Raw genomic sequence first — 27,316 nt, 5'->3', positions numbered from 1 at the left:
AATGAGCCTAAGGGAAACGACCCAACAGCATTATTATCCATCTAAAATATGAACAAGGGCTATAGTGACTGGAATTCTTTCAAGACCTGACTACACATATTGATTTGGGATTAAAACAGTAACCACTTAGCTCATTGTAAACTTCCCAGATAAAATAGGTTTTTAATAAAAGCTCAGAAATTAGTATCTCGCTAAGAGGACAAGAGTAACCAACCAGTATGCTGTGACAAACGTGTAATATATGAAAATGGCTGTTAGAATTCCAGTCTATTGCCATGAGTGATTGTCTTGCCAAAAAATGAAATGTATTGACATTACTGCTGAGCTGTCATTGGCATGTTATACAGACATTGAGTTTTCTAAGCAAAGTTACTGGAAGTCATTCAAGTATGTATAATGGTGTAATGGGTGAACTGGAGACTTTCTCTTTCAAAAAAAATTTTTGTTCCAAACTCCTTGATGAGAAAACATTTGGAATAAAGCACAATAGATTAATATACAGATTTATATGGCTAAAACTGATTTTTGTTTCCCTGGGAATTTAAGAATCTTTTTAATAGTTGAGAGCTGGTGTACAGCTGCAAGAGGTTGGCTTTATACAGAGCCAATATTTATGCTTTCTTGATAGAACAAATGAGAGTTCTCGCTCTGTTTTCTATCTTATGTTGAAAGCCTGGCAGTACTGGAATATAATACTTGCTTCTTCAAAACGTTTCTACATTGTTGTTCACTGTTTTGTATTTCATCTCAAAGTTACTTTGTAATATTATTAAACCTCAAAGAAACCCATATGGTGGAAAAGAATGGAGAAATTATGCAATTTCCCTGGTTTATTCTTCTTCAAGAGAATTTACGTGAAACTGAAAATTGTTCAAATCTGTGTGTCCATGCCTTGCAACAGAATGGCTTAAGTGGACGGGTAAATTATATTATACAACAAATTTTATGGCTGACATATAATTCATAGAATTCTGCAGAAGTTGCTCTCTAACAGGTATATGAAGGTTTTTGTAGGTACTTGCTATCTCTGTATTTAAATAAAGCAAATGCAGCCTTGCAAAAATACAAACATATTTTTGCCCAAATGTAGATCCAGAGATACTGCTACTGGCAATCCCTACTTAATACTTTCTAGGTTCTTTCTAGCCTTACTTATGTATTCCTACATATACAGGAAGCACTGTTTACCATTTGCCTACCATACTGAGGACCCACTAAGGTCCAGCATTATGCTGGCGTTTTACCTGGACATAATGTGTACAGATGCAGTACTCTGACATATGAGCACTCAGATAAATATTCTTATCTATATACACATGATGAGAACAAAGAATTTGTAAACAAAATGACTTACGCTTTTTGGATCCTAGCTCGCAATAGCAGGGTTTTGACATCATATATATCATCTTTCAGTAAAAAAAAAATAAGAGCATGTATCTAACTGGTCAGTATAATGTAGTGGTTAAAATCCTGAACTTTGGTCCCAGACAGCCTTGTTTCCAATCCATGTTCTACTGCTTTACTGCCTGTGTGACTTTAGCTTCCTGTGTCTCCATTTCCTATTTCATAGGGTTGTTGAGCAGACAGTGCTTAGAAAAATGCATGGTGCAGGGTAGGTGGTCAATATATGGTAGCCATCATTGTTATTCTCTGGGCCCTTTCCATTACCTATAAAATGGTTGCAATAAACAGACTTTATGGAATTTCTGTTATGGGGAAGGCTAGAGGTTCCAATGCGCCAAGAGCCATGTCTGTGTTCACTGTTGTATCCTAACACGTAGTATAGATGCCTGACATACAAGTAGGTACGAATAGAGATTTAAGTGAATAAATGAATTACACATGTAAAGCACTCAGCACAATGTCTGGCATATATCAAGTACTCAATGAGAGCTATTTAAGGTATTTTTAATTATTGTGCGGACCCCCTCAATAGAGCTTATGTTCAATCCTGACCTCTGTGCACAGTAGTGGGAAGTCTTCACTCCTTGGAACTAAGACCCCCAGGAAGCTCTGTTCAGTGACATTACAGAAGAACTTCTTAGGCCTTGACTAGAAAGGATTTAGTGGTAAGAACATAGGGCCAAAACCCAGGAGATAAAGATTCAAGTCCTGATTGTACAATTTCCCCCTACAACGTTAAATTTTGTTCTCTGTAGTTGATCACTGACCTTCAGTAATTACTAGTCATGAAAATTGAAGAATACAATTAGATTACAAAGACAGAATTTGTTTTTAAACTTGGGAAAATTTAGTTATATTTTCACTTCAAGTACTTGGCGTAACTTTAATTTGCTTAGGCCTTTGCTGTTTTTGGAAAATACGCTTTGTGGGGACACTGTGGAGCAAAGGAGACTACTACACCTTATGTGACTACTAATGCAAATAATTTGACTACAGAGAAGCGAGGGAAATACTGAAGGCTACTTGAGACCAAATAGAGGCTCACAGATGTTTGGATTATTTTATAAGCATTTTGTGATACACTTAATGTGAAAGACGCTATATGAAGTTATAACTATCTAAGACCGTTGCACTTTCTTTGGGCCTTTTCTTAAAGCCACACTTAAGCCGAAGAAATTAATGTTCTTAAGGGGACAGTGGGTGGGTTTTCCTGTGAGCTTTTGTTGGTTTTCCTGTGGGCCCTCTAATGGAATTGATCTCTTTGGCTGTTCAGTTTTTTTCATACTGTATTTTTTAAATTTGTTATAGGGTGCCCTGTGAGCATCAAGTACACCCAGATGAATAAAACTTATTGTATCTAAAGTCTTAAAAAAAAAAAGTCATTTCACCTTTTTACCTCAATTGTAAGATGAATAGTTTGGATTGAAAGGTCCTTTTCTAACTCTGGATTTCTATAATTTTAGAAATTATGAATCTTTGTTCCTGAGCATATGAACAATATTGTGGCTTATCCCTCATGTATATAGCATGCCTCTTACACACACAGACACAGACACACAAAAATACACACAAACGTCTATGTATGAGTCAGCAATGCCTTTTGAACTTTTCTTCTGCAACAATGAATGTCTCTCTCCCTTTATACCTTTTTTGATGACACCTGCATGCGAGTTGTACATTTGAATCTGCCTTCCACATTAGAATATAAATGAGAAATGTCCTAAAAGGAAGCCTTGATTAAGAAAAATTAATGACTTATTTTATTCATTTCAATCCCATGTGATATCCCTCCTCCACACTCATCCAATTTTTCTTGTTTGTGCCAATTATTTGCGATTTCTTATACATCCACTGGTCAGTAGTGTCTCCCTATATAAGAAGAATTTTCATCCACTATTTGCCAGGCATCATGCTAGGGCATTCTCTAATTGTTCCAACAGTCCTCAAGAATTACACATGGGGAAGCTGAATTTAGGTGCTTACACAGGTGCACCAGTTTAAACCTCAGAAAGTGATGGAGTCAGAATTTGATCCTGGGTCTGTCCTCAGCAAAGTCAAAGCCCTTTCTACTCTATACTGTCTTTCAACAGCTGCTTCCCTTATCAAATCCCAACAGTCTAAAAAGTTCCCTGGAAGCACATCTGTTTATTATGTTTATTTGAACTTTCCCCCTACAGTGCACACACACACCAAGCTGTGAAAGTAACAGGTGTTCAGTAAATGTATGCTGAGTAAATGGAAGAAATATAAGGGGCACACTGAGCCTTTTTCAATTTTGTGGACTCATTTCTCTCCTAGAGTTTTCGGATCAAAACTGGAGGTGGTAAAGTCACTTGAATACAAATCAAGGAGTTGTGACAAGTGCCAAGCTGGCTTTTAGGTATCAAAGACGTCGAAGCATAATCCCTTCTATTTCTTTGCCAGCATTCAGCATGCCTGAATGTCAGTGTTCCCCTTCTATGACACAGCCTCTGCAAACAGCAGCCTGTCCTGCCCAGAGCGGGGATCACTAGACACTTTCCTATTTTACACTGAAGAGTTTTCTCTGGGCTTATATTATTCTCTCAGTACATATGCTCAGGACAGTATATTTTTAGAAGTTGGTCAGTTCTGGGGTGCTACCATTCACATATATTTTGAAGACAACAAAAGTGAGAGGTTGAATAAGGCCATTATTTCTGATCATGGAGATGAGAAAGCTCATGGAAATGAGAGGTAATAAATGCAGTTTTGGAGTCTTCTTTATTGGGTACTCTTTTGAAGAGTCGATGGGGCCATGATAAATCTAGGAAGGCTGCAATAAAGTTAGTACTTGTATTAGGCAAGTAAAACTGACAACTGTAACAAGCAGTCCCAAACATTCAGAAGCTCTACACAATACAAGTTTATTCCTAATTCATGCTATTGTGCAATGCAGGTATTCTCGGTCAGCCAATGATCCTGCAAATGGTTTCTCAGAGGCCCAAGCTCCTTCCTTCTCGCAGTACCACCTCCTCTAGATCTTCAGGTCGTCTCCATTAAGCTTCAGAATGAAAAGAAAAAGAATGTGGAAGATTAAACAGAAAGTTCTTACAGGCCAGGCCTAGAAACATATCACTTCCTGCCCACATTCCATTGGCCAGAATTCAGCCACCTGGCCATGCCTAACTGCAAGGAAGGCTAGGAAAAGTAGTCTAGCTGAGTGCCCAGTAAGGAAAAGAAATGGGGTAGAGTGAACACAGCAGCCTCTGTATAGATGAGCCTGTATTTCTCATCTAGCAATGCTAATGCTCCCGTAATCAGAAAAGGCCAACAAATGGTTTGTCTTATTACAATAGATGCATCTGACACAACTAATAACCATTATCTGAGACACTATATGGTACAAAACCAAGTGTTAATTGTGGGCTATAATAAATAAGGCATTTTGTGCCCCTAAGAATTTTTCACTAAAATGGAGCTTTCAACCAACCCTAAAATGGGGAATAAAGTAAGGGTAAAATAGAGGTGAAAGTCTTTTATAGCATCTGAGTATATGTCTATCTCCCCTAACTTTAAGTCCTGGAAGACCAAGACCTGATAACACATCTTTGTTTTTATAGTCTTTGTTCAGTGCCTGGCATAAAGTAGCTATTATAGAAGTGTTTTTTAAGTGAACAAAATAAAGTACCATGTTTAAGAGCACAGAGAATGAAATAATTGATTATAACTTTGTTTTAAGTTGTATACTGTGCAACTCTAGGAAATGCAATCACATTGTAATTGTTGTGAGTGGCTCTCCTCAGAGTTGTACAGTACACAACATGCATAGCTGTATGAGGCAGACTTGGGCAAAAGAGCAACCAGCAAATGTATTCAGAACATGGACATTGATTTGGGTATTGAGATAGACAAAGGATTTCTGTATGTATTAAGGAGAGCAAAGGCATCACGGACTAAAGAAACAGCCTACACAGAAACCCAGAGTCCTAAAAAGGCAGCTAATAGACCAGGTAGCTGGGAGTTATGCTGAGAAAGGAAGGTAATGGATGAAAAGTGAAGTTACTTTGTCACTCAGTAATAAAAGGTGTTGATTACCACACTGAGAAGTGTGAAGTCTTTTGGTAAATGTTCAGGAACTATTGCTGTTTTTCAAGGGCAGAAATAACGTGAGCGGCCTCATAATTTAGGAATATCATTCTGGCCATCATGTAGATGATGAACTGAAGAAATGATAAGCAAGGAGCCCTATTGGGAGGCCATAACCATATTGCAGCTGAGAGAAGATAAAGACCTAACTAGGACAATGGCAGAATGCATAGAAAAAAGGACCAAAAGGACTCTCAGACTTACTGGCCGTCCCTGGCGAGAGAGGTGTGAAAAATTACTCCAAGGTGACTTGGAAGACAGTGGAGGCTATTAGTTTCAAAAGAGAACAGCAGTTTTAAAAAGAGATATGATATGTTCGGTTTAGTATGTATTATGTTTGAGGTGCCAGCAGGACATCTATATAGGTACCAAGTCCAGAACTCAAGAAAGAGTTGAAATTATTTTTGAACTGTCAGCTTCTGGATAGTGGCTGAAGCCATAGAGGCCAGGCAGACAGTATAGAGGATGGTTCTTAATAGAGTTGTGTGTGTATTGGGGTGAGGGAGTATAGATCTGGTTTACCTATTATTGAGTCACAAACTACCCCAGAACTTAGTGACTCAATACAACCATTTCTTTGGCTCATGATTTTGTGGGCCAGGACTTTGGGAAGGACTAGGGTAGGTAGTTTTTTTCTAGGTGGCATTAGCTGCAGTGGCTGGTCCTGGAGGATCCATTTTCAAGATGGTTCTTCACCCGCCCAGCCAGGGAGTCTTAGTGCTCTACACAGGGCATCTTACCCTTTGGGGTGCTCCATATGGCGTGGGTTTCTCATATCAGGCTGGTTTCAAAATATCTGATCATACTTTTCACAAAAGGCAGGAGTTAAAGCAACAAGGCTAGTAAAGGCCATGCCCAGAAGTGACACAATGTCACTTCTGTTACATTTTATTGGTTATAGGTCCTAACCACACTCAAGAGGTGAAGAAATAGATTCCCTCTCTTGATGGGAAAATGGCATAGTCATGTTACAGAAGGGCGTATGGGATGGGAAATATCGGGGGGCTATCTTTGGAAAGTATTATTTGCTACAAGAGTGCCCATCAGAGTCACCTGAGGGTGTTTTTCAAATTACGAGTAGTATGCTGCCAAGTTTTAAATAAGCTCCACAGGGAATTCTGATACATATCCCTGGCTAAGTATATAGCCACTGATATAGAACAGAACAGAAAAAGTGTTCAGGGCTTTTGTTAAAGGAAGAACAACACTTTTGATAGACCAGAGATCAAAGAAATGAGATGGAGGCATTATGGGTGCCAAAGAGGGGGAGAATTTCAAGGAGGGTGTGGTCAGAAGCGCCAAATGCTATGGAGACAGTGAGAATGAGGAGAAGTAAACACAGGCTACTGAATTTGGCTTTAAAAGCTCACCAGGCGTCTCTGAACTGTTTCAGTTGAAATTGGAATCCAAATTCAGAAGCTTGAAAACTGAGTCTGCAACCAGAATAGGTTCCTTTTTTCCCCCAGTAGTTTGGCTGTCCTCATGAAATCCCATTCATAAGGATTGAAATAAGAGCTATATGAGAGCAGTATCCAGTCTGCAAGTGATAAAATGTTGTGACAAACTTTAAAGGGAGTTGAGGTGGGAACTTCAAGAAAATGAGGACATTTTCTTCTGCTCCTCCCCTTTATCTTTGCAAGTAAGTTGGTTGGCAGTCAGTTTTGTGCTTTTCTTTATTTGGGATATCAATTCAGAATCATATAGTGTATCAGCTAGCTCTTGTTGTGTCACCCCCAAACTCAATGACTTATAATCAGGGGCTAGCAAACTGTAGCCTGTGAGCCAGATGCTTGTCTTTGTTAATATGTAAATACATATTTGTTTTATTTGGGCATAGCCATATCTGTTCATTTGTGTATTACCTATTTCATCATATATCTGTTTTCTGCATTACAGTAAGCAAAGGGGAGTTATGATAAAGCTAATACTTAATGAATCTATAATAGTCACTATCTAGCCCTTTAAAAAAACTTGACTGGATTTCACTTGAAACAATAAGTATATATTACTGCTCATGAGTCAGCTGGGCAGTATTCCCGGTCTCAGCTAAGCTCATTCATGACCAGCCATTGATCAGGCTAGGCTCTGTCATATGTGGTGGTTGACTAGGTTGCTGGCTAGTCTAACTTCAGCTGGGGTAACTAGGATCTTCTGCATGTGACTTTTCCTTCTTCAGCAGGCTCATCTAGGCTTGTCTCTATGGCGGTGAGGTTCCAGTGGAGCAGGCAGTGACACACAGGTCTCTGGGGAGCAAGGCTCAGAAGCAGCATATGATCACTTTGGCCATATTCTATAGGCCAAGGCAAGTCACAAGGCAGCCTAGATTCAAAAGGTGGGGAAACAGAGTCTACCTCAAGATGAGAGCAGCTACTAAGTCATATTGCAAAGGACTTGATCCAGGGAGACATAAAGAGTTGTGGCCATCTTTGCAGTCCATCTACCACACAGAGTATGCAGAGCAAAATGGGCTGGGACTCTCGGGTACCGAGTTCAGATTCTGCCTTTGCTGCATTCTCACTCTATGATCTTACACAGGTCCCTCCGGGCCTCAGCCTCCTTAGCTCTGAATTCTATATTAATGTTAAAAATGCCATATTCTGTTCTTGTTTGCATCCAACAAATGTTTAATTTCTTGAAATATTTTTTAGCAACACTTGAAAATACCCTCTGTTTTCTAATGTGGTATTACTTGGGACCAGCATAAGGGAAAACATCTGCTTTTATTTCATTCCCTTGACAGGGAGTCTAAATATTTGTAGTTTACATGAAAAAAAGTTAGAACAGTCATACTGGGTTTCTTTCAAATGTGAAGAAAGAGAAAAAGGTTTTGCAAATAAAAATGATAGAAGCCACCTTAGTAGAAAAATAATCTGAAAATGCTGTTAGCTCAGAATGGCTTTAAAAAAAAGTCCCCAAGCCCTTGCCTTCACCAGGAAGTGCTGGTCAACAGGTAACATAAGAGAGATTCAGGTTCATAGCGTCTCCGGAGAGTGCTGCAAGAGTTATGATGCCTGGGCTTGCTTCATGCTCATCAGTCTCTTCCCAAATGAAACTAGTAAGACGTGGTATAAGCCTGGAGGTTCCTGGATCAGCCCCTGGGGAGATCCTCAAGGAGTATCCTTCCTACCCGGCCCCCAGCAAGGCTTGCCAGGCATCTGCTGTCAGCGAGGCCAAAGCTAAGTGGAGTTTGCACAGCTGGGCCTGGGTTTCATGGGGATCTTCGTTCTTTGTAATCTGGTACTTCAGTGCTGTACCTCTGGAGATGGGGAACCAATCTAGCACCAATCAAGTCAATTACTAATCAGTCCTCCCATTTCCAAAAGCAGACCCTTTTATTTCAGCCGGTTCTTCTTCCCCATCTGCCCAGTTACTGCTCGCTGCTCATTCCCAGCTCCATGTCTTGTTCAGATTTTCCCTTCCTCCTCTTTCTCCTTCTCTTCTTCTTATTTAAATCCTAGCCAGAGTCAGTGCCAGGCCACACTCTGCCTCTCCCTGGAGGTTCCCCGCTAACCCTAGGCCTCTACGACCTCTCCTACACAGACATGAGGAGTCACCAATAGGCAGGCTGAGTGTGTACTTAGAGCATTGGAAGTCAGGGGCTTACCCCACCCCACCCCTGCCTTAACACTGCCCCCTCCCCGCCACACAAAGAGAAAAACCTCAGCTTCAGTGAATGTATCCAGTTTTGAAATGGAAAAAATCTAGAGAAAGTTTGTTTTAACTTTAACTTTGTGACATTTCAAGAAATAACATTAGTCCTCCATTACATGGGGAGGAAAGGCATTAAAAAAGGTGCTTTTTTAGTGTCTTTAAATTTCTTAATTTTATGTCTATACTATAAAACCTAAACTGATCTCTCCTCTGAAAATATATTTTACTGTGTTTTCCATAGACACTGGCATTTAATTATATATTGTCATGTGTAGGTATATGACCTAGGGGTTGAGCAGGTGGATTATGAAATCGGACAGATGTGTTGGAATCCTGATTCTGACACTCTGTGGCTTGAATTATTTGTGGTAGATAGTCTCCAGTCTTGGCTGTCAACTTCCCTCCCTACCACTCCTCTCCTGAAAGGTGAAACTTATTTCCCCTTAAGTCCTGCTGGGCCTATAACTGCTCTGACCAATAGATCTTGGCAGAAGTGATGTTCTGAGATTTCTGAACGTGGGCCTTGGTGAACTTGAAGCTTCTCTTCCTTTCCTCTTGGAATGCCCCTTTTTGGCATCCAGCTGCCATCCCAGGAGAGGCAATGGAAGAGCATGGATGTGTTCTGGTGGACAGTCCCAGCCATGATCCCAGCTGCCATCCAGCACCAGTTGCCAGCCATATGACTAAGCCATTTGGATGTCCTAGCCCAGTCGAGCCTCCAGGTAACTGCAGCCCCAAACAGCATCACATAGCTCTGTCACTGGTTAAAAGACTTCAAGAATCAGAATGCAGAAGGTGGTGGAGGTAGGGGACAAAGGAGATATAGAAAATAAATGGAACTACTATTTATTGAGGACCTACTTAGTGCCAAGGCCCTGCTGTGTTTTCACATATATAATCTCACTTGCTCTTCACAGAACTTTGTTAGGCATCTGTTTTTAGCCTCATCATTTAGTGGACATTCAGAGAAGTTAAGTAATTTATCCCACAGACAGGACATAGTACAAGTAGGCTTCAAAGTGGCCTGTCTGACTGCAAATCCCATTCTTTTTCTGTCACCCTCTCACATATTTTGGACAGAGGAGATCTGAGAACTTTCAAAGTGTAATTTCTGTTTTCAATGAGAAATTACATTTTCAGCCAGATTCTATTCAACCCAACTGATATTCTGCCTCTGATAAGAATACCAAGGGAAACATAAGAACATCCCCCAAAATCCTTCACTTCTCGTAATAAGTTATTTCAAACGCAGCACCAAGGAATCTGGATAAAGCCTTCAGGAAGCTAGTTATTTTTAGCTTATGTCACTTCTCTGAGAAACAATTTCCAGACGTGGAAAGCTGTATGCCTTCTGTTTTTTTCCTAATGTATCACCTTTGACACTCTAGGAAGGGCTGTGCCATCATGCCTGTATACATTGCTGTTTAATTTGTAAATGAGAAGTTAAGTTATCTTTTCTCACAGAGCGGTTTGCTTGGCAAGATCAGCACAACACTGACCAGAAAGCCTATACTAGGCCCCTCAAGTGGGCCTCTGAGATCCTGGCTGAAAGCTCACCCCAGATCTGTGTCCAATAATAAACTCGCCATCAGATCTGGGAGTGCTCAGCTCATTCCTGCCTTCTCAATCTTCTCAGTGCCTCCTTCTCATGCCCCTCCTTTTCCTTTCCCCAATCTCTTGCAAAATCTTGTTCCAAAGTGTCAGTCAACCATCAGCGAATGGGATCAGAAGTTGCCTTATAATCACAAAACCTCCTGGTCCCCAGCCCGAGAGACCCCCATTACCATCCAGAGTCCTAAGATGACCTCCCACCCTCCATGACGTAAGAAGACATTTCACAGCAGCTTTATAAATGGAGAAACTCATTCGTTATTTTTTCAAGGGTCCAAGAAAAGAAAATGTTATGAACAAGAAAATTGTTGGTTGTTCATTGGCCAGGACACTGAAATTTGAACACTGAACAATTAATTTGAAGATAATATAAACAGGTTTCATTATACGGATTTTAGGAATAGGATATGAATAGTCTGTTGTTTGGAATTCTAGAATGTTCTTCCCCCCACAACCCCCACTGTTCCCCAGGCCCTCTCACCGAGTTGGCATTCTCCCTCCTACTACTCTGCTTGCTGGTTGTTTTCTCTATCTACGCCTGCTGTTAGAGTACAGACGAACTCACTCTGTGATTGGCTTTATGTGGTTATCTTACCTACATTTTCTCTGGTTTCCTATTACGTTACCAACACACATTTTTAAGAGTTCCATTATCTTAGTTTTTTTCTCCCTGCTGTCTTCAGAAAAATTGACTATTCAAAGGACTATTTTTTAAAGATTTTCTGTTGAAAGAAATAAGATTGTTTCTAGTTTCTTGTCCTCTTTCACAATTACAGCCATGTAATCCATAAGGAATCCATTAATGTGTAAGAGGCTTTGAAGCTGCTGTGTGTGTGCGCGCGCTGTTTTTTTTTTTTCTTTTCTCTCAGCGTCTTGCTGCTGCCAACCACTGATTTAGGAATGTTAAGGGGTATATGCCAACTCAATAATCAAAATCATTTTGGTACTGGGAACCCAACCACAGTCTCTGTAGACCAGTGGAATTTATTGCTTGCTCCAGTTTATTAAGTAATAGTACCAACAACATTTTGAATAAAGAAGAGTCTGATAAGATGTGATAGAATGTCAGGATAATTCATTTTGATCATAAAACAATGCTTGTTTTGAATTTAAAGTACTAAATGCATAAATAGACTCATGGTCCATGGCTTCCTTCCCTCGACCTGGTATAGGAATATGATTCGTAGCTCACTTCAGGAAAGAGGCTCAGTAAAAACTTCGCCTATATACACAGCCCTGTTTTCATTCCACAAATACATATCTAGTACCAGCTGTGGGTCAAGCACTGACCTAGGCATTGGGACCACAGTGGTAAACAGGATAAACACAATTCGGGCCACAGGGAGCTTTCTGAAGGAAGATATCTTGGCTGCATAGATTACTTGCTGCTGAGACATTTGAAGCACATGCAAAATGAGTAATGGTGAGGCTTGTGGACTCGAGAGTCCTACTGAACTATTTTCTGACACGGAGTATAGCACGCAAAGCTGTGTTATCCTGAACACTTTATGCGGCCTCGCTAAGCGTCAGATCCTTAAATTGCAATGTACTTACCTCACAGGATTATTTTGAGGGTTAAGTGAAAAAACCATAGTTCAGCTTTTAGCAAGTGCCTGGTGAATTTTGGTTTTGCTGGTTTTAGGCAGAGTAGTAGTAAGAGCAGCCGCAGAGAAGACGCACCCTGACCCTCAGCAGCGGCTAAGCAGACAAGACTGTTTCCTCATCCTGGGCGTGGCACATCCAGGTGCCCCGATCGTCACCAGGAGGTGGCAGATCACCACACCCTGGGCGGCTCTTTCATTTGAGGGAGAGGAAAAAGGTTTGCCCAAGGCTTGGAACCGTATCCTCTGCCTTCTAATCTGCAGTGCCTCCTATTGCTCAGGGAAGGAAATGCAGCTCCTTCCTCGCCGGGGAGTGTAGTTGTCAGCCCCACTGGCAAGGATCCCTCACACGATCGGAGCGCTGACGTCTCCAACCCCAAAAGATGCAAAAACCCCCCCCCATCACCCCTGAGACCTGCCACTAGTCGTAGTGGCTGCAGAAACCTGCCATCCTGTGGCATACTGGGGCCTTCAGAGATCACAAGAACCCATCTTTATGATGGATCTAGATTGGTTTTCCCTAGGGATGACGCTGATTTCAAACGTTTATCTCCAAAAAAGCACTCAGGAAGCTGTGTGCACCTGGTTCCTCTGCTCTTCTGACTCTCCAGAGGCTTCATCTTCTACCTGGCAGGAGAGTTAATTTGTTTGGTTTCCTTTCTAGGGACCTAGGTGCTAAAACAACCCACTGGATCTAATCTGCCCCATCCCTTCCCTATGAAATGGGCACAGCAAATCCCCCCCCAAATCCTGCCCAGCTCATCTACCCCTGAGGGGCCTTACCAAAACTAGCATGTGGGAGGAGAGCAAATTTAAATGAAATAAACATGAATTTCCTCCTAACAATAATAGTTCTAGTCAGTCAACACTGAGTGCCAATTACCTACTTGATGTCACAGGAAAGACAAATCCCAGCCTCCTTCCTGATAGTTTAGCAAGAGGCTGGCTGAGCAGCTCTATATTCATTCGAGGGAAAAACAGGCTGATGCCAAAGGCTGATCTCTCAAGGTTCTGTCTTCAAAAAGACTGCTTCCTCAACCAGGAAATGCCCAATATTACATAGTCTACCAGATGGTCTCTGCCATGCTCTTCCTATAAATCCATAGAATAGACCCTGGAGCTGTTTCCAGGGTACATCCAGCTCTGGTTGACCAAACACACATCTGTGCTGGGTGACGGCAGCCCAGGGTACCCATTCTGATGCCTCTCCACATAGACACTTCTCCATAAACTATACTTTATTTTCTGCTGCATTTTCATTGTCGCTGGTATGGTGTGTGTCTGTGCCACCTTGGCATGACAGCATCATGCCCCTGGAAATTGGTCAGCATGCAGGTATGAAAAACTCAAGGTCTATATACCTGAGGAGTTCACAGCTGTAAAAAAGGAATCAAAGGCTACTGTAAAAGATGTAAATACACGTGTAGACACTGAAGGCAAGAAGGGACTGATGGGCTCTCAGTGCACCCCAACCCCAGGCAGCAGATTATAATCATAACCAAGGTGCATACTTCTGCCTGATCAGCAGAGTCCTCTGGGGTCACTCATAAAGGGGGTCCAAACTGACTCTTGGACCCTCACTTTCACTCCCCCAGGGAAAAAGAAGCCAACCCCCCAACACACCCCACCCAGATGACAGTATCTGACAAATTCCACATGGAACAAACCCAAAGAGTGGGGGTATATACTAAAGGAGACCTAATTTTTGTGGAGAACGAACCATAGACTAACTCTTTACTTACATTGACTCATTTAAGACATTAACAGAAAATACTAAATTTTTGCTACACCCACAGGTAACACTTCAACATGAGCAGACATGCCAAGTGGATGGAAACACGGTCGTTGGCCCTTTGAAGTGAGATGGCAAACCTGGGAAAACACTCAGCCTGAGCTGCTGTGTTCAGGTAAGGGCTCACAGATGAGTGTAGGGCTGAGGCAGAGAGAGGCTGCTGAAGTCTGTCCTACACTCCCCGCTTAGCCTGTCTGTGCAGGTACAGTCCCGAGAAGAAGGGGTGCCACACTTACATTCCACACACACTACACCAACACCATGCACCACAAAGCCTAGAGATGCCACTTTTCCCTAATTCATCTGCCTCAAAGGGCCCCTTTTTATAATTGGTATAATTTGTATGTGCTAGCAGGTACCTCAGTTTCCCTCAAAGCCTTGCAGGACTTGACGGTTCTGAGGGCATGTTGGGTACAGGGCATCTCCCATTTGGAAATGTCAACTGCTTGAAGACTTGTCTTGGACTCTGGTCTTCTCCCTAGAAGACTGTCCCCAGGGAGTAATCAGGGAGCCTTAGAAAATAAATGGCTCTGTTCATTAAGTTTTTTTTTAATTAAATGTTTTTATTTTGAAATAATTGTGGATTCACATGCAGTTGCAAGAAATACAGAGAGATAGCAGTGCACTCTACCCTAGGTTTAATTTTTTTAAACCAATGTTTATTGACTTCTTTTTCTGTGTCCAGGCATCAGGAAAACAAAGATAACTCAGATAGGACCCCTGCCCCTCGATACCTTATATTCTCATGATTAAGGCAGACACAAAAGATCTCTTTGATAAAGTTCATCATGCAAACTGCCACGAGGGAAGGAAGCATCTTGGAGGAAGAATGCCGGGCAGTGTCTTAGGGGATGAATAGAAGTTATTCTAGAGATGGGTGTCGGAAGGGCAGTCTGGGCAGAGAAAACGGCACGGGCAAAGGCTCAGAAGTATGAATTAGAGTGATGTGTGCTGGGAGCCATTCAAATAATTCAGCATGGATTGGAACAAAAAAATCAAGAAAGGGATTTCAGAGGCATCTGGGGAATGAGAAGGGAATGTTGTTTGATCCTGGCCTCCCACATTCTATGCTTGGAAAATGAAAAACAGATGGGAAATATGCTCCCAAACATGGCCCAAGCCTGGTTCTGGGAGAAGCAGAAGAGAATCTTGTTCTGGTTTGAGGAACCCACAGAGCCTTCACTTCCAATCCTTGGCTATGGCCCACTTCCTTCTGTGACCTTCACTGAAAGCCAAGAGCAGGAAGTCTAGTTCACACCCTTCCTCTTCTGCACAAGGGCCACAGCTGAATGAAACCAAGCGCCCCCTCTACCAATCTGGGCTGCCACCTGGGGCATGCCTAAGCCCAGCCATCCTCATCTCCCATGTGGCATGGAGATTATCCAGAAGCCACCCAAGGACCTGGTGAAGGACACCAAAGGTAGTTGATGGTGCTGTTGGCAAGCTCGGCAGAGGGTTACCAAAGTGGGGGCTGCAAAGCAGACCTCCTGAGCTGGGAATCTAATGGGAATCCCTACTGTACTTCAAAGAACTAGACAACCCCACAGACCGAAGAGGAGGCTGGTTACAGGAGGTCACCAGGCCCTGACTGATCTGAGAAACAGCAGAGCTGGAGTATTCTAACCACCTGCAGAAGATGCTGGTAGTGAGGAGTGACCAGATGCACAGGGAAATCATTTCTTCAGACATGAAAATCCAAAGAGCAGCCTGGGGTCTGAGTTCCCACCCACCTGCCACGCGGACATGATAAGCAAACCCACGCACTCACAGGCATTCTGGAGAAGGCAGGAAGGTGATACCAAGATACCTCAATGGGAGTTTCCTTGTCCCTCAGCAGGATGGGGCTCATAAGGAAGAGCAGGCAATTTATAGAAAACTAAGCCAGATTTTCCTTGAATATATTCTAAATGCTAAAGATTCTCTTACTGAAAAAGAGATGAGCTCTGTTTTTACCTGTCCTCAGGTCCAAGGATGTGACAGCCTTGGTACATCCCCAGAAAATGGCGACATGGCCTTTAGAAGAGGACCAGGACAGACTTTAGACCTGTGAACTCATCTGCTTCAGGAAAACCTCATTTTGTAGGATCCACCTTGTAACGGGAAAAAAGGGAGGAAAAGAGAGGTGTGGGATAAAGAAGAAAGTGGTGTCCTTCACGGGCAGGACTTAGAATTTGGGGACTTACAAGTCACTGGTGGCCATACTTTCAGGTGTGTTTTTTTAAAGTAAAAGAGGAATTTTCTTAGGGAGGTTTGCTGTGTTAACAAAACCCCTCACAGCTCAGGGACTGACAACAATGGTTTATTTCTTCATCATGCTACTTGGAAGCTGAGGTGGGCTGTGGTTTTCCCCAAGACCTGTTAAGAAAAACTCACCTTTCCTTCTGTGTCTCCCCTTTACTCTCACACAACTGCCATTCTCACTACTTCTGACACCAGATCTGAGGAGGGTTTTCCCACACAATTCTCTGCAACCTGAATTCAACTCAGTTCTGTTACTATCTACCTGGAGACAGCATCAGATCCCACAGGTTAAGGGCTTGGTCCCACAGACTACCCCACGCCCCTCGAACCACCACCACTTCAGATGCTAATCGCAAGTCCAGGTGGTTACCTGGGCTTCTGACCAATTAGCTGCAAATCAAAGGTTCCCACCACCCTCTTGTCCGCTATAGTTAATGTGATAGAGCAACTCACAGAACTCAGGAAATGCTTCCTTACTGTTTACCAGCCTATTAGGAAAGGACACGACAAAGGATACAGATGAACATCCGGACAGAAGAGATGCATAGGGCACAGTATGCAGAAGGGGCAAAGAACTTCCACACCCTCTCTGGGCTTGCCACTGTCCTACCACCTCCATATGTTCGCCAACTTTCCCAAACCCCATACTTTTGAGATTTCTATGGATGTTTCATCACATAGTCATGATCAACCATTAACTCCATTTCTAGCCCCTCTCCCCTCTTTGGAGAATGTCTGAAAATCCCAAGCTTCTAATCATGGCTTGGTCTCTCTGGTGACCAGCCCCTCAACCAAGAGTCAATTAGAACAAAGACACTGCTATCACTCAGGAAATTCCAAGGGATTCAAGAACTCTGTATCAGGAACCAGGTCAGAGATCAAATATTAGAACAAAAGATGCTCCTAGTGCTCCAATCACTTAGGGAATTACAAAGGTTTCAGGAGCTCTGTGCCAGGAACCAGAGCAGACACCAATATGTTTTCTAATATCTCATATCCCAGGCTCTGCTCTGTCTTCTCATTTCAGGACCCAGGCTGAAAGAGTAGCCCTGATGTGGGTCATGCCTGGGAAAGAGGAGGAGAATTGGCCAGAATTCAAGATGAGGCTTCAATTCGGCTCCAATACGGCAAATGCCATATTTACTTGAATTTCATTGGCCAAAGCATGTCACAAGGCCAAGCCCAAATCCAATGAAGTGAGGTTATAAAATCCTTCCATAGGAGGCACAGTAAATCACCTAACAATGGACCAGTAGGGGATGGGCTGTGATTGAAAAAAAAAATATGTATAACCTGTCATGATAATACACACTTACTACAGATAATTTGGGAAATATAGAAAGGAAGGAAGAAAATGAAAATGACCTGTAATCCCACTATTAACATTCTGACATATTTCCTTCCAGAGTATATGTGTGTTTACTTCTTCTGACAAATTTAGGATTATTAACATATACAAGTATATACCAGCTTTAAAGGCTACTGGCTTACATAGAATTATTTAATAAACCCTTTCCCACATAAATAATCTTCTAAAATATCACCTTAATTCCTACACAACTTTGCTATTACAGATAGGCTAGGTTTTGTAGCAATAACAAAAATTCTCAACTTTCTTGCACGGCTTTAAGCCAAAAATATTTATTTCTTATTCAAGCCACACATCCAGTACAGGTTGGCATGGAGGCTCTGCTCATCATAATCTCCCAGAGCAGGTAGACACAACTACCATCTCAAAAATGTACCTGGCTATTGCACAAGAAGGAAAGGAGACTATAAGAAGCATTCATTGGCTCCTAAAGCTTCTGCCTCCAAAGTTTTCACATTTTAGTAGTCAAATCCAGTCCTGTAGTATAATTTCTTTTTAAATGGCCCCAATATTTTGCAGATCATCCAATAAAAAGGCTGTCTATTTCTCCAGCCCTTGACTCTGAGCTTGGCCCTGTGACTTGCTTTGGCTAATGACACATTAGCAAATGGAATGTACACAGAGGCTTAAAACATGCTGTGCACTGGAGCTTCCTCTCTCTTAATGCTTTTAGAATAACCCAAGATTGACCTAGAGGGAGACAGACCACATGGAGAGGGAGACCCTGCTGTCCCAGCTCTTCCTGCCTTCCCAGATGAATGTGAGGCCCTTCTCAACCACTCAGCTCCAGCCAGCCAAGATCAGAAGAATCATCCAGCCAGTCCACAGAATCTGTGAGTTTTTAAGCCACTAAATTGTGTTGTGGTTTGTTATGCAGCAAGAGTTGACTTATACATGTGTCTAATCTAATTTCATCAGGGAAAGACTGGTGATATTTTTTTAAAGTCTCAATGTCTACTTCAACATTAAATCTAATGGATGTGCCATCACTTATTTAACCATTTTCTTATTGTTAGAATCACACCGTTACCTAATGTGTTATATCACATTTATTACAACTATAAACAACATGACCATGAACATCTTTGTGTATAAATTTTTATTCAAGTTTTTTATTATTTCATTATAATAGATTGGTGGAAGAATTACTGGATCAAAATTTAAGCCTCTTAACAATTACCAAATTATGAGCCAAAGGACTGTACTAGTTTATGTCTAATGAAAGTATGTAAGCCTACCCACTTCACTGTACCTTCACTCACCATCACTGAGTGTGAGCTTTTAAAAGTATCTTTGCTAATCTAATGAGGGAAAAAAATCTCCTTTAAATTTTAATTTCGTTACACATTGAGGTTGACTTTTTCTTTCAATATTGTTAATGGTTAACAATTCTTCTACAACACTAAATCCAACCTGAATACCCCACCAGACAAAATTGGCAGGAAGTTCAACACCAGGTATCTTTCCCCATTTCCTTTCCCACTCTTAAATAATGAGGAACCTAGAGCTCTGAATGGTTATTGTAAGGTTTGGGAGGCTCTGTGCTGGTGCCTCATCCATCCAAGCTAGGTGTAAGGGAGACTTCTTCAAGGGGTAAGGCCATCTGAGTTTCCACAGCCTTGAAGGTGATGTCCAGTTCTTACACTTACACATGCCTTATTCAGGTCCATCTACCTCAGACGCATTGGAGTGGATGCAGGTCTCATCCTGCTCAGATCTTTAACCACGTGATGCTTGCCCAATATTACATACTATTAGCACCACAGGAAGTCAATGTTAAAAGCATGATATAAATGTCAAATATCTAAGAAATCATATATGGATGTATGCAACCATAAATCATCATATTTCCTCTGTATTTCTTGGCTGAGAAAAACAACCCACAACAGTTTATTGGTTAGAAAAGAAATAGAGTCAGACTATGAACACCACCACTTCATAGACAGACTTACTACCAAGACCGTCTGTATTCACAACTCCCACCTCCACTATTTTTTCATACCCTGCTCTTTGAAAAATCTTCACTTCCATCAACTGTGAAGAGATATCACTTCAGTCAGTCAACGAATCAACAACTGTGCTCATCACTTGGGGTCAACAGTCAGTTTCTCCAAGGACCATATAGTCCTGTCTCTAACTCTTCTTCCTGGAAAAGTTGCTGAGTAAAAAGGCAGTCTTCATGAAACTGAATGACTACCCATTCGCCAGCTTGCCCGTGTTATAGTGGTCAGTCAGCACCAGACCCAGCTTGCCTGCATCTAAGGCAAATGAAGAACTTTCAAGGAAACACAAAAAGGGTGCTTAGCCAAACCTGTTGTGAGGCAACGTTTGCCTGTACAGTCTGAGTGCTATGTCTTCTATAAAGGAATGTCAGGAAAGAAAGAGAATGGAAACCATTCCCAGTGTGGGCATCTTTCCTCTCCCACACATGCTAGAGCCGGGACAGTGGGCACAATAGTGAGTGGAGGAGCAGGGGGCGCTGAGAAAGCAGATCGGGAAAGGGGCCAGCTCTTGTACTTTGAATCTGTTGCTGGAAAAGAGTTTTTATATGGGGCCCCCACAGAGCTGTTTTACTCTTCCAGGTCTACTTAGGGTCCTTTTGATGTAGGTCCACCACATCTCCTTAAGATTCAAATTCAGCTGAAGGTCCTGAAGAAATAATGCCTCTTTTGAAAGAACAGAAGGGTCCAGAAGCGTCTGGATTCAACAGGCCACTGTCTAAATTGACAGCCTGTTCTCAAGCCTGAGGGATGATGAAACTTCAGACTGGGAGAGAATTCCACATCAAAAACGTCTGCTTCTGAGGTCTCACTCTGATTGCCCTCATCCCCATTAACAAAAACAGATGTATGCTCACGAGTAAAGTAAACATTCAATGTCAATATATGTTCCTCTCCACCAATCTAATTTGGCACTTCAATATGAGCAAATAGTCTGTGAAGCAGAGTGGAACTTTTCTATAACATTGGTGTCAAGTGACAGGGCTGACATCTGTGTATTAGTTTAACTTATATTAAATATCTATGGAATAGACTTTTTCATGGGGAATGATTCAAGCTATGGTAAATATACTGACATGGAATACATAGTTTTTCTCTACTAGAGAAACAAGAAAGTATGATATTTAAGAGCCCGAGTTTGAATGCTGTTTCTAGTGCTTACTGTCTGTAATCTTGGGTAAGTCACTAACCTGTTTCTCTCTCTACAATGGATTTTTTAAATACTACGTATCTCCTACCTTGTGGGTTCCATGCAAAAATGTGAGGTCACTCTAGGATTATTCAATTGTACTAGAGGAAGTAGGATACCGAACCTTTTCTTCATTCATTATTTCATTAGGTATTTATTGAGTACCTACAATGGGCCAGATAGAAATATAGCGGTGATAATGAAAGACATCAAAGTCATCATGGAGTTTATGGCCTCCTGATTCATCTGCCACCCTAGATGTGACCATCCCCTATCACTCAGTACCCTGAGCATAGTGTTTCTCAAAGTTACTTGAATTATAAGAATCACCTGGCACTCCTGTATAAAGACAAATTCTAAGACCTCCTCTCATTTCAACTGAATATAACATGGGGATTCTTTCTTTTCCTCATTGGCAAAATAGGCAGCAGAGCAACCCCAACCACCGTCTTTTACTGTGTGTTCCAAGAGAAATAGCAAATAGCAAATAGCTGAGTAAAAAGGCAGCAAATAGCAAATAGCTTATTGTGTGTTCCAAGAGAAATAGCAAATATGATTTTGGAAATCATGAAGTTGCTTTTCACTGTGTGGCATCCAGGCCCTCTCTGGAGGTTTAGAGAAGGCAGCCAAAGGCCACTCAGAGCCCAGGGTCTGTCTTGGTGTCCTCCCACTCTACTCCTCTTTCTGGACTCCCTGAAGACATGACTCAGAAGCCACCAATCCCCATTTTAACCTAATGAGCTATGAGTCTCAGACTGGAACTAGCCTCAAGTCTACCAGAAAGGTGGACACTTTCATCATATTCCTAGAGTGCCTATGATGAAGCTTCAGAAGGCCAGTCAATGGCATACTGGTGGTTTTCAGGAGAAAGCCCTTCCTTCCCTTGGTACCTGACGATATGAGAGATGAACACAAAGAGTATTAAGGTCTTAGGTCGTTATTTTATAAAGGAAGTAGGGTCTTGGAGGTTCTCATCACCCAGCCCCTGCCCATCTCTCCAGCTTCATCTCCCACTCCTCTTCCATATATCCACCTAGCCCCTTCTTTCAATAATTAAATCCTCCCATTTTTTATGGGTCATGAAGCCATCAGGAATAATGACTACATTGCCCAGCCTCCTTGCTACAATGATCAACGGGATGTAAGCAGAAATGTCATATGGCCCAGGAGCAGTCCACAATAAACAAATGGCACGTGTTTTATCCTTTTCTATCCTGTCATTTCCTCCATCCGGCTGCTTGGAATGCAAATCTCTTTTGAATGTTGGAAATGAGACTACATTTAGCAGTACTGGAATAGAGAAGGATCCCTGCGCACTTTGTGGAGCCGAGCCTCTAGACTAGACTTGAACTATCAACGTCTGGACTTTTACATAAGAAGGAAACTTCTATCTGGTTTAAGCCACTGTTGTTTTGGGTTTCTGCTACTCATATCTAAAATGAGTGCTAACTGATAATAGTGCTCAGGAGCATGGGTTCTGAAATTAGACTACTAGGTTCAATCACTTATTAGCTCATAGTGACAGGACATTTACTTTACTTTTTTGCCCCAGTTATAAAATGAGGATGCTAAAGACAGCATCTACCTTCTAGGATTGCTGATAGGAATGAACTGATACATGTAAAGCTTAAAACATGTAAAGCCTGGCACAGACTAAACATCCAGAGTAAAGTTGTGCCCAAAAGGAGCAAGACTGAAAGTTATTCTTCTCAGATCAAAGGTAGACTTTTCTGGTGTTACAGCAATAGCAATGGTGCTAATAATATCTTTAAGTTTTTTATGGAGCACTTTTAAGGAATCTTTTCAACTACCCCATGAATATATATGATTACTTGCATTCTGCAGAGAAGAAAATGGAAGCGTAGAGAGGTTAAGTAATGTACCAAATATCACAGCTATAAGGGGATGTGATAGGATTCACACCCACGTCTCTTACCTTCACATTCTGTTCATTTTCTGCAAACCTTCACTTGCTCTTAAATGTGAATGGTTGTATATTTTTCTATCATGTCTATTTTTCTATCATGCCCTAGACATATAAATTTTGCAAAAGGACTCCCAGGCTAGATTTTTCTATTTATAAGTAATCAAAAAGGGTGTCCCAATTCCCCATGTAAGAAGTTTTATTTTCTGGTCCCTGAAAGTTTAGGTGCAAATAGGCCCTGTATCTGATCACATAAAATATGAGCCCTAGAATATACAAGGAGCTTGATCAGGGCTCAGCTCAAGAATGTGAGTGGAAGAAAAGCCTCAACACATCTTTGATGGCAATCTAGGTCACGGGGCCTGATTCTGAGTGTATTTCAGGGGCAGGGGTGAGGCTCCGTGCATGTGTTTGGATTGGCAATTCTTTTGACTGAAGGAGTGTGGAACCAGGACTGGGCAGCTGCTGCTTACCTGAAACCTTGTAGCTATTTTCCATGTTCCCTAAGGGCAGGGCCAGGGGCACTTGTTGCATTTGGAGGAATTTAACTTAGATGCTAGGAAGAGTGCTTGCTCACTCTAAGAAATGTGAAAGGCAGACACAAATGTGGTTGTAGAATATTGGTACCTGTGCAAATTTAAAGAACGTATAGGAAAAAAATCTTGTGCATAGAGGGTATAGATTGAGCATCATCCTGGTAGAAAATAGGAGGTGAGAACAAAAGGTAATGGTTTAACAGTTCTAAGCAGGGAACTGAGTTCAAATCCCAGCTTGCTGGTTCAGTGAGTTGAGCCCATTTACTTAAGTACTCGGATCCTCTTTTTCCCCTCACTATAAAAAGATCACCGTATACCTACCTCTGAGACTCACTGTAAGTTTGAAAAAAAAATACATCCAATAATATGGGAGGTGTCCAATAAATATTCATTGTTTTCTCATGAATCTTTTCCTCTTCTGTGACTCTATGATTCAGCACTTCCTGGAATTCTAAGGCACTAGAAACTTTCCAAAGAGCTTAAAGTGCTTAATCTCTAGCTTCTGAGCTCTTCCCAGCATTACTTCTTGAGGTAATGGGGCCTGATTCTGAGTGATATTTCAAGCTCACGCTCAGAAGGGCCAAACGAGGTGAGTGCGAGACATGGGTCAGCAATCAGCAGCCACTTTGGTCTGTTAGCTGGCCCAGTGGCTTTCTCACGTGTCGTTTTCTCCACTGCTTCATGGGGGAACAAGATTGGGATTGTCAAAAACAAGATACTCCACACAGTGTCCAGAATCAGTGTGGCTGTTGCTTGTGTGCCTTGCTGCCTGGGGTCCAGCATGAGGCCCTGGGAAGGGCAAAGCTGTGAGAAAAATCAGGCATGGGCCATGCTGGTACCCTTCCCTGCATGGCCTGGGGACTCCAGCACCCTCACAGGCATGATGAAAGGACGAGAACTGGTGAACGCTGAAGACTCTTCAAGCTCAAAGTTCCTCTGAGGCAGAATGTAGACAGTTTCTATCAGTGGAAAATGATTTCTGTGTCCTCTGAATCTTGTTCACACTTTCTCTTGAAGAAGACACTCTTTAAGTCTCTGTAAGTTTCCATCCTGACTGGGGGTCCCTATGTAGGTGCAGCTTGGTGGAAAGGGGAAGTGAACAATGAGGGAGGGTGTTGGGGAAAATGGCAGCATCATCTCAGAACCAGTCCTTCCAGTCTCTCGTGTCTGACTGGACAGGGAGGACTGCCTGCCCACTTCTGCCTCACGGGAACGGAGGTGGGAAGTGGGAAAGGGTGAGGCACAGTCCTTCGCCGCCAGCCTCTCAAGCCTGCCACGTCATTAGAAAGTCTTATTGTGCAAGTCTTACACCCAAAGTTTAGAGAAAATAAATTAAAAAGAACTTATATCTGATAAAGGTCATTCTTGTCCTGTACAACTTTTTTACTTTAAACTGACAAAATTAGCGAAAGAAAGAATTGTTTTTCAACTCATAGGCTCTATGTTTAGTCCAATAAGTTCTCCCACTGCCAAGTGTACCTGCCGCAGTGTGAACATGACCAATGAAAAGCAATTGAAAAGAGTTGCTTTATATGATTTTCTATCTATAAAAGTAAAGGTACAGTGTACAATGCTATCTATCCCAATTCAATCCCAATTTTTTCTCTAAAGGAGAGGGAAAGACCAACAGAGGGAGAGGAGTCGGCTCTTGCAGTAGCTTTCCATTCGGCTAGAAGAGGAATTGCTCTGCTGGCTACATCTTGGGTTTGCCCTTTCTTGCTGATTTTTTTTTTTTGGAAAGGTGGCCATTACCACAGTCCTCTAGTGCCCTCTGTTGTCCATTTCTGGAAACTCACAGGGCAGCATGACACGCTAAACGTGGGCAAGTCATCTTAACACCTCTAAACTTTTCCAACAAAGAGACCTAAACAATTCAAAACTGTGATTCCACTGTTAGCTCACTGAGGGGAAGTGTATAGTCAAGTTACATTGTTAGTTCAGAGACTTACAGAATATTAGGAAGGATCTTTAGAAAATATTTAGCCATTTTTTTCTTTTTTACCTAAGCATGGGAATTAGCCCTGAGAGATATTAGCAGTTATTATGTGAAACTGCAGAGGGTTATGAAATGCTGGGTTAAGTCAACATTAAATTAAACGTTAAATAACCAGGTTCTTTCCTGCTGGCCTTCTCAAAGCCTTTAATATGGAGTGTGTGTCTCCCAAGGGGAAATGGATTTTCCCCATAGCAGTTGACAGTAGAACCACTTTTTATATGAATTTCTTGTAGGGCCAGTATTCCAGGGAACACACTTGGGTTGTGCCAGTCACATCCAGATGAATCGTTCTATAAATTTAGAAACTGAGTCTCAGGGAGGAGCTGGTAACTGGGTGGTAATGGAGCCGCCTTGAGGATCTGTGAGGGAGGCTCCCGGGCTCCCAGAGCTGCTGCTTCACCAGAGTGCCCCCTCCTAGCGGACCTCCAGGGTTCCATTTCTATGAAGTGTGTTTGTGTGTGGCATGGGAAGTGGCATTGCCTTCAGCCAAGGATATTGGGAAAGTGAAGTAGACCCTTTCAAGTACACTCCAACTCTTTACAGAGAATTTGTTTCTGGCATTTTCAATAAACTTGCAGTCTCTTGTGAGGAACTTCATTATTTTATACAAAGCCTATATCCAACAAACACTTATTATGCACACAGCCCATGCTAACTAAACGATACAAAGAAGGGCAAGATAGTAGTTCTGCCACGTTCTGGCTGTGTGGATTTGGACAAGTTACTTAACATCTTTTAAGACTCAAAATATGGAAACAACCTAAATATCCATCAACAGATGCATGAATGAGGAAATTGTGGTAAATATACACAATGGAATAGTATTCAGCCTCTGTAAAGGAGAGTTTGCAACAACCTGGATGAACCTGGAAGACATGCTGCTTACTGAATAAGCCAGACCCAGAAAAAACTGCATCTCACCCATCCATGGAACCTTACAAAGCTGAATGCATAGAAGCAAAGAGTAGAATGGTGGTTCCCGGAGTGGGTGGGGGGCGGGAGATGGAGAAAATGGGGAGATGCCGGTCACAGGGCGCAAAGCTGCAGTTATGTAGGATGGAGATCTGACATACAGCATAGTGACTGTAGTTAACACTGGAAATTTGCTAAGAGAGTAGATTTCAAGTGCTCTCACCACTCACAAGAAAATGGCAACTATGCAAGGAGATTTGTTAATTAGTATGAATGTAGTAATCCTTTCACCATATATGAGTATCATCATGATGCACACACTAAATCTTTATTTACAATTTTTATTTTTTAACAAATCATATTAATACCTAAATAAGAGTTAGACTCCCCATCTATAACATGGGAATAATACTAATACCTTCTCCACAGGATCATGTTGAGGATTAAATTAGAAAACACAAGTGAAATGGATACTACAGTGCCGGCACACAGAGGTATTCAATAAGTATTTGCTACTACATTTATTAGTTATTCTTATTGATAGTACTGTTATGAGTATTGTTATTATTGTTACCATAGTCCCCCATTACCCATGGGGGAATATGTTCCCACACCCCCCGTGGATGCCTGGAACTGCACAGAGCACCAAACTACACATGCTCTGTATTTTTTCCTATACATACATATGGTAATGTTAAATTTATCAATTAGGCACTGTAAGAGATTAACAATGACTAATAACTGAACAGAGCAATTATAATACACTGTAATAAAATTTGCATGAATATGGTCTCTCAAGATATTGTATTGTACTCATCCTTCCTGTGATGTGTGAGAAGATAAAATGCCTACATGATGAGATGAAGTGAGGTGAATGATAAAGGCATTGTGATGCGGTGTTAGGCTACCACTGACCTTCTGACCCTATGTCAGAAGGGGAATCCTCTGCTTCCAGACTGCAGTTGACTGTGGGTAACTGAACC

At 41.8% G+C, this 27,316-nt stretch overlaps 1 protein-coding gene and 1 long non-coding RNA gene across 4 annotated transcripts in view; one reads left to right on the top strand and one right to left on the bottom strand.

The window, feature by feature from the left end:
* Window positions 1-21,674, top strand: part of LOC108410303 (uncharacterized) — a 62,383-nt gene extending 40,709 nt beyond the window's left edge. For 2 of the 3 annotated variants that reach the window (XR_001856470.3, XR_012121539.1), the window contains 2 exons: window positions 14,171-14,281; window positions 18,450-21,674. This is a non-coding gene — a long non-coding RNA (uncharacterized lncRNA). Of the gene's footprint in view, window positions 1-9,712; window positions 9,885-14,170; window positions 14,282-18,449 lie in introns of those variants that run through there. The other variant, XR_012121540.1, reaches the window with a different exon arrangement.
* The window catches only part of DRAM1 (DNA damage regulated autophagy modulator 1), a 73,211-nt gene continuing 50,025 nt past the window's right edge, over window positions 4,131-27,316 (bottom strand). The window contains exon 6 of the mRNA XM_073213720.1: window positions 4,131-4,426. Within this exon, the coding sequence (XP_073069821.1) occupies window positions 4,400-4,426 (27 nt within the window). The 3' untranslated portion in view covers window positions 4,131-4,399. The remainder of the gene's footprint in view (window positions 4,427-27,316) is intronic.

The sequence above is a fragment of the Manis javanica genome, chromosome 10, assembly GCF_040802235.1.
Source record: "Manis javanica isolate MJ-LG chromosome 10, MJ_LKY, whole genome shotgun sequence".
Lineage (NCBI taxonomy): Eukaryota > Metazoa > Chordata > Mammalia > Pholidota > Manidae > Manis > Manis javanica.
This window is presented reverse-complemented; position numbering and strand designations above follow the sequence as displayed.